The sequence below is a fragment of the Macadamia integrifolia genome, chromosome 9, assembly GCF_013358625.1.
Source record: "Macadamia integrifolia cultivar HAES 741 chromosome 9, SCU_Mint_v3, whole genome shotgun sequence".
Classification (NCBI taxonomy): Eukaryota; Viridiplantae; Streptophyta; class Magnoliopsida; order Proteales; family Proteaceae; genus Macadamia; species Macadamia integrifolia.
Genome location: NC_056565.1, coordinates 22,439,391 through 22,447,469, shown reverse-complemented (window position 1 = coordinate 22,447,469; position 8,079 = coordinate 22,439,391). Strand labels below are relative to the sequence as shown.

At 38.1% G+C, this 8,079-nt stretch overlaps 1 protein-coding gene across 1 annotated transcript; it reads left to right on the top strand.

Annotated features, from left to right (window-relative positions):
• The first annotated feature begins 767 nt into the window (after window positions 1–767).
• On the top strand, window positions 768–2,188 carry LOC122088323 (calmodulin-binding protein 25-like). The gene has a single exon (XM_042657552.1). It carries the CDS (start codon window positions 1,242–1,244, stop codon window positions 1,953–1,955), a length of 714 nt encoding a protein of 237 aa, XP_042513486.1. The 5' UTR covers window positions 768–1,241; the 3' UTR covers window positions 1,956–2,188.
• Window positions 2,189–8,079: the final 5,891 nt, after the last annotated feature.

The window sequence follows — 8,079 nt, the reverse complement described above, 5'->3', positions numbered from 1 at the left end:
AATCAAAACCGGCCCAATTAGCCTTCAGTTTGGTTTGATCTTGGTTCAATTGGATCGATATGAGGCAGTTTTACCAATTCGATTTAGGTATTAGCACCCCTAGTCGATCTAGCATAGAAAATGTCTAAACACAGTAAATACAAAATGACTATACTACCCCCCACTCTTGTGTGCTTTGAAGATGTTCTCACCTATATTCTCATTGGCCTGTGTGTCTATTGTTTGCTGCACCAAATAGATAGGGTTGTTTCACCCTAAGTTAAATATCCAAAAACCAAAAGAGCCCATGAGACGAGAGTTCTGAATGGCGGTTAGAATGGTCCAACCGCTTGAACCAACTGCCTCTTTTCAAAACACCGACTTGATCCTATTTGATATGTTTGAATAAAAAATTAGAGATACTTATGGTATTTGAAGTGGGCCCCGATTTAAAAAAAAAAGAAAAAAAAACCAAAATCGAAATTTTCGGGGGGAAAGTGAGTTTACGCGTCGTCGACGGCCATGACGCGGCATGACCCCACCACCCTGATGCCCTTTTTAAATTTAACCCTAGCCTTAGCCCTAGCCTTAGCTTTAGCAATGACAGCACAGAAACTACTACTACGTACACTAGCGGCAATTCTTTTGAAGCACTTTAACCAGACTACCGAGTCAGATCCTAACCCATACGAGTTAACCCGATTTGGAAAAAGCTACACGTGTCCCGAGTAACGCGTTTTCGTTCCACCGTCCTATTTAATATGTTTGATCTTCTAGCTATGACGCTCATTACCTTCTTCTTTCTCTTTCTCTCTCTAGCGTTATCTCTTTCTTATATTAATCATCTTCTTCTTCCTCATTTCTTCTCTCATTTCAGCTGCTCGCTTACTTGCAAAGTGAACTCGCACATCTGATTTCGTTGAATTAGTTGACGATTTCAGTGTTTTTTTTGTTTCCTTTCAGGATTGACATCTCTATTTGAGTGAGCTTTGTAACTTGATTTGTTGATTCAGGTACTTCTAACTTCTGTTTTTCTCTCTGATTTTCCCCTGTTTTCCCCTGTTCTTCGTTGAACTCAACTGGGAGTGTTTCATTGTTTCGACTATTTGAATCTCTTTCCGCCATATCCGATTGGGCCAACGAATCCTATATCCTTCCCATTTTCTGGTTTTTTTTCTTGGAAAATGCAGTGAATCGTTTTCTGGTTCCCCAATTAAAAAATACAAGAAAAGAGGTAGAAACAGTGAGAAATAGAAGAGAAAATGGCGTCTTCTGATAACCTATCGAGTCTAGTAGAACCCTGGGCGTTCCGTCCCTTCACGGACTCATGGATCTCTGATGCCTTCATTCGTGATACTGAAACCCTAACCAAAGCCCTCCAGAAATCTCTCTCGGAAGAGTCCAAAACCCTAACAACCGATTCTAATAGCGCTTTAGTTCAGCTCTTGAAGTCCGATCCGGCACCAACACCCACATCGACCATGTCGGGATCAGACCCTGAAACGGCACCGAAGCAGCAGCAGCAGAACCGCCGGAACAACACGATCGGCACCGCCGGTGGAAAGATCTCGAAGCGCAAGTCACGTGCGTCAAAGCGGTCACAGACGACTTTCATCACAGCCGACCCAGCGAACTTTCGTCAGATGGTTCAGCAAGTGACCGGTATTGGGTTCTGCAACCCACACGTGCCGGTTGACGCTACAGTAGTAGCACCACCGGTTTTAAAACCGGAGCCGCAGCGCCTGGGGAACCGGCTACAAAGCTGCTTGCCTACTCTCGACACGTCAGCGCTCTTGTTGGACCATCACCCTCAACAGCAGCAGCAACAACACCACCACCAACAGATTGTGGGTCCCACACAAGCAACGTTAGCGACGGGTCATGTCTCATTTGCGCCGGTTGCGGACGGTGGTGCAGGTTTAGAGTTTGATTCCTTTCAGAGCTTCCCTACCTTGGAGTCATGGAGAGTTATGTAAGAAGAAGGATTTTTTTTTTTTTTATGGGTTTTGTTATGGTAATGCGGGTAGTATTTTGATCTTTCGTACTTCGTGATGTACTGAATCATCATCCACTGGGAGGTTCTCTGTTCATACTTTTACTCCCAGTTAGGCTTGTCTAGCTAGCCGGTTTCTTCTTTCTTGTTTCAGATCTCTAGTGGCATTATAGTAATATATAGTAAATTAAATGACATTTATGTCATTCTTGTTTCTGTTCTTTGCATGGTAATAATGGGTCTGTATCCTTTAGTACAAATCTGTTGGTGGGGAAGGAATATGTGAAGAGACTAGTTGCAGAGGAATAGTGCTTTTTTTTAAGGAATGAATGGATTGGGGGGGGGGGGTTTGTCTGCAACTTTGAATCCAATCCAAGACTACTTGCTTAATGGGCAGAAAGTAAAAAACCAGATCTGAAGAGGTCAGAGCCAGAGGTGTCCAAGAATATAACAACTCTGAAGAATGGTGATAATTTCTTGGTACTTATTTGCTACTAAAAGTCTGGTAGATCTTTCTGTCTTTTCTATTTCTGTCGGGGTACCCAGTTAGTGGATTAAATCCATCTTAGCTTCTGCATTTAAATTGGGTAACTTTCCTCTCTCTCTCTCTCTCTCTCTCTCTCTCTCTCTCTCTCTCTCTCTCAAGGCAAAACCCATGTTTCTATCGATCTGAAAAATTGGGCTAATAAAGATTGGATTTGCATGAGGTTGGTAGAGCTATCATTCAAAATTCTTTGGACATGATCTTGGAATTTGGGTGATTACCCACTTTGGGTAGTCACGAGTCTTGACTAATCTGTCATTAATGTCAATATTGATGCCATTAAAATTGGAGCAATTCTTCATATTAAATTTAAACCGTAGGGATGATGACATGCTTTAGTGCAAGTAGTAGTGGTTGAAGGAAATCTAATTAGTGACTTGAGTTTAGGATGATTCTAATCACTCAAATCTAATTTATCAAGTACAAGAATGAATTATCAGAGTGGGGGGGGGGGTTGGTTAATGGAGGTAATGAGCTTAATTTGCTTGTCCCAACAGCTGGTTTTGTATCTTAGGAGACTCCACATTGCTCAGGAATATATTCTTATACGATTGATGAATGTTCATGGCTAAGGATATGGTTTAAATAGGGAAATGTGGTGTAAAATTTTCATTCCAAAAATTCGAACTGTAGGTGGAGGGACTTGCAATATTAAGGGAGGCTCTAGGCTAGTTAGCATCCAGTGTAGAATATATCAGGATGCTAACTAGCCTAGAGCCTCCCTTAATATTGCAAGTCTAGGGTCCTGATACCAAACTGTCTGTTGGGCATGTCCTAAAGTATACCCTATTAACTTGAATAACTCTAGTTTTTTTTTTGTAAAAGAAGAGCTCCAGTGTTTGGTTTGGTTTTTAATTTGGTTCTGTTTGTGTCCATGGAAAATGATGGGAAATTTTTTTTCTCTGTAAAATGAGATATTCATTGTTTATTTAAAATTAAATTACAAATTAATATGGTGAAAAGCAGAAATTTTTTTCCAACAAAACAAAAAGGGTTTCTAAGGAAAATGATGATCATATTGACGGTGTCATGTGTCCTCTTAACACATTTTTTTTCCTCACTTCACGTGATATATAGATCCCTTATATACGAATCATGCGAATCTATTTGCTTCTTGTGAAAGATTTCATTTCATGTGGATAGTGCGGTGATCCTTACCTATTTATTTATTTTTTTAAATTGATATGAAGTTTGAACTTGTATAGCTTCAGTATTAAAATAGTAGATATTAACATCATAACCTTCTAGAACTTGAGCTTTGTGTGTTACTTAGGGAGAACGAAAATAAGAGATAAGGCATTAAAAAATAAACGTTTACTTGGGTCAAGTGATTAAATAAATTGAAAAGGGATAAATAGTGAGAAATAAAAAAAGAAAAAGAATCATGTATTAGGTGATGGCGGGAAGGGGGATTAGGTATTTGATTCCATTAATTAAAAGGACTAATTTAAACCTTTTTGGATATAATGGCCACTAAAGAGTCTACAGGGAAAGAAGAACTTTTGACAGTACAGTTTGACATCAAGTCTACACACCGTTGGATTGAATGAAAAGTCAACTTTACAGTCTATTTTAATCTTCGAAGACCGTGAAGGGCAAGAGAAGAGAGTATATACAGAAAACGTAGGTGACGACACTGGGTACGCAGGAGCAGGATTGCAGGAGGGTGTAGATGTTGAGTCAAATATGGGGGCTGTTGACTGTACCCGCGGTTGTACGGTCCTCCCTTGTCCTCCCTCTCTTCGCTTCTCTCTCTCTCTCTGTATGAGTTGAGTGTGTTGACTGATCCATGCATTAGTTACGGAGACACAAGTCAGGGATGCGGTGGTGAGCGGATACGTGTGTGGTCACGAAACTAGGGATTGGACTGATGCTTATGGTCGTTGGCCTGACAGGCATGCATGTGGGCTCTATGGGACAGTATATACACGACGACTCAATTGGGTCATGGGTTCAAGTATTGAAATCAGGGATAGCAAAGTATCTCTACCGTTTCATGTGGATGGGGATTGAGTCCTTTCTCCTTCTCTCTCTCTCGTCCCACCATGAGGGGTATGCTATGTTCTTGGATAGAAAACATTATCCTTAAATAAAATAAAAAAAAATGTTGTTGTGTTTTTTTTTTTTTAGTGATTTATATCTTCTCCCCTGTAGTTTGTGTTTATTTCACCACTTTTTCTATGTTTTAAAAAACCCTATATACCTCCCCTGTCAGATAACTCGGTTAGTAAATCGTTAGTTGTGGATATTAAAATACGATTCTACCATTTTGTCTTTACCAAAATTTTTAGAGTGATTTACATCTCCCTCCCCTGTAGTTTGCATTTATTCTATCCCCCTCCCCTATGTTTTAAAAAATCCCGCATACCTCCGCTGTCAGATAACTCGGTTAGTAAACTGTTAGTTGTAGATGTTAAAGTACGATTATACCCTTCTACCTTTATCAAAAATTTTAGAGTGATTTATATCCCCCTCCCCTGTAGTTTGCATTTATTCCACCCCCCTCTCCTATGTTTTAAAAAATCCCACATACCTCTCCTGTCAGATAACTCAGTTAGTAAACCGTTAGTTGTGGTTGTTAATAAGTGTGATGAGGATGTTGGTGGTATGGCACAGAGAGTACATGATCGTGTGGGGATTCGTATGGAAAAACAAACAATTAGAAGGCCTTCTGGTGCATGCAAAGCTATCACTGGAGCAACAAGTGGTGGTAGTAGTGGTTCTGTTGGGTCAGCAAATGTTGTTACAAATGCAATTGACAAAAGGAAAGCATCTGCTAATGCTACTGCTATTGCTGTGAAAGGAAGAGCAACTGGTACAGGTGTTACAAATAGTATTGACCCGAACAAGGAATCTGATACAGGTGTTAAGTAGTAGAATCGTACTTTAACATCCATAACTAACGGTTTACTAACCGAGTTATCTGACAGGGGAGGTATGTGGGATTTTTTAAAACATAGGGGAGGGGAGGGGAGGGGAGGTGGAATAAACGCAAACTACAGGGGAGGGGGATGTAAATCACTCTTTTTTTTTTTTTTTTTAGGGGGATTGTGGTTTCAATACATGCGGGTTGGCCAGCATAAGAGAAAGCATCGATAAAGATGCCATTTTCATCCAATCATTTCGCCCCTCAAGTGTTTGGGAGTAGGGGCTACACTCCCCCATAGAAAACACCTCTTTTATTAGGGGTGGAACAGAAAACATTCTCCTATAAAATAAAAGATGTTTTTCATATTAAAAAATTAATTTTTTTGTGATTGGTCCTAGATAAAAATTGATGGATGTAATTAGGCCGGCTTTGTTTGGTGGCAAAAGAAATTGGATGAAAGGGAAGTTAAAATTTTCAAATTTGAAAAAAAAAATAAAATTGTAATCATTATCCAACATTAAGGGTGTTAATCGGTTCGGTTTCGGTTTAAACGGTGCAGATCGGTTCGGTTCATATTTATTTGACTAAAACCATAACCGCACCATTTACTAAACGGTTCTATTTTTTGAAACCATGACCGTTTAGTAAATGGTTTCGGTTTCCACGGTTTCTAAACGGTGTCGGTTTCACGGTTTTAAATGGTTTCGATTTCGATTTATTCCATACAGTTTGTAAAACGGTTCACAATCGGTTTGATATAACTTACAACCATCTCTAAACTGAAGATCATAAGCTTATCAAAAAATAATTGGCAACCACAAATAAGAGATTTTATATTAACGATGGTATACCTTAATTTGATAATCTAGTGTTATTTCTTTGCATGGTCATTCTTAAACATTTAGAACTAATATCATACAACATCCAAATCCAGCCTTCTACAGCATAAAATATTAAAATGATTGGTGGTTTAGCCAAAATACCCCATCTATGATAACATAATAACATAATAACATATATGGCTTACAAGTTCATGATCTAAAGCTTAAACTTGAACTGAATTGCAATAAATCGTACCAAAGCAGGATGGATACTTAATTTAATTGTTAATAGTTATACGGATTACCGCCTCTTCTTTATTTAATTGTTATACGGATTAATTGGATCGGTTTAAATGGTTTTAAACGGTTCGGTTTAAACGGTTTCAATTCGATTTGAAACCAATAGGTTCCGTGGTTATAATCGACCCGACCCGTTTAGCTAATTGGCCTGAAACTTGAAACCATAACTGCACCATTTACTAAATGGTTTTACGGTTTCGATGTAAATGGATCAATTTGGTTTCGATAAACGGTTTCGATTGTAAATTCACATCCTTATCCAACATGATTGTATAAAGTACTTATATTTCTTTACTATAATTAGTAATAATACTTTATTGATATAATTTTGATTTTACTTTTCAAACTCAAGGAATTTGGATGCAAAAAAGTGAAATTTAATAATAAAATATGAAATGGTTAGTGACGTAACCATGTGAGATAATGATTACAAAACTTTCATTTTCAGCAAATTTTCTCAATATCCTTATGCCTAATCCTTGTGTAATGCCCAATGTGTTTGGGAATGGGTCAAAGATATACATTTATACTTCTTTTTTAATACATTCTACGGAACTACCTAAGGGTACTTTACACAAGCACACTAGATGGGAAGGGGGGAGGGAAACACATGTGATAGGAATCGATCCTTATATCATTCACACTCCTGCCGCCTGCTATTCAAATAGAGGCTACAACCAACGCTCCATGCATTGGATCCACAAAGATATACATCGATTTATCTGATTCAATTAACTCCATGCATGCTTCTTTCCATGCTTTAATGCATTTTGTTTTTATATTCATAAAAAATAATTAAGGCAATTTACTTGTATATTAAGGGGCCGTTTGATTTTGTTTATGCGGTTTCTATGTCTAGAAACAGTATAAATGATTTTTTAAATTGCAAAAATGTTTTTGATTTTTTTGTTTCTCGAAATGTTTTCAATAGTGTAGTTGGGTTCAAAACACGAGTGAAGGCACCATGTTGTAGGTACGAAATTCATGAGTAAATGCATGACGTTGGAGGTGCAGGTATGCTTCACGGAAATGAGCTTTAGAAGGATGAAAGCAATCCAAAACTGTGAGCTTCGCACAACCAAGTTGGAATCGTTGCATTTGGATAACGAGAAGTTTCAACAATGGGTTGAGGGTTGGGGTAGGTTGAGTGAAGTATCTAGTTTTTCACAATTTTTGCCTCTTCCATTTGTTTCTAGAAATAAAAAAATAAGGTTTACTTGTTTCTCCATTCCGGTTTCTTGACACAGAAATAGGGATAAATTTCTATTTTTATTTCCAAAAAAAAGTTAAACGAAACAGAAAAATCAAATGGTTTTGGGGGTGTTTTCGATTTCTATACACAGAAAAAAGAAAAAACATGTTCTAGAAACAAAATCAAATGGGCCCTAAGTATGTTATATTGATATGGGAGTTTGATGGTGAAACATAAACTTCCCCATCAAAACCAAATTCTAATATAAGGCACCGTTTGATAATGTTCCTGCCATTTCTGTGTCCAGAAACAACAGAAACGAATTTTCATGTTTCTGGGAACAAAAATGGATTTTTGGATGTTTGATAAACCTGTTTTTTG

What these genes read in the sequence shown, in the direction of transcription:
- LOC122088323 (XM_042657552.1), top strand. Translation starts at nt 1,242, where the DNA reads ATGGCGTCTTCTGATAACCTATCGAGTCTAGTAGAACCCTGGGCGTTC.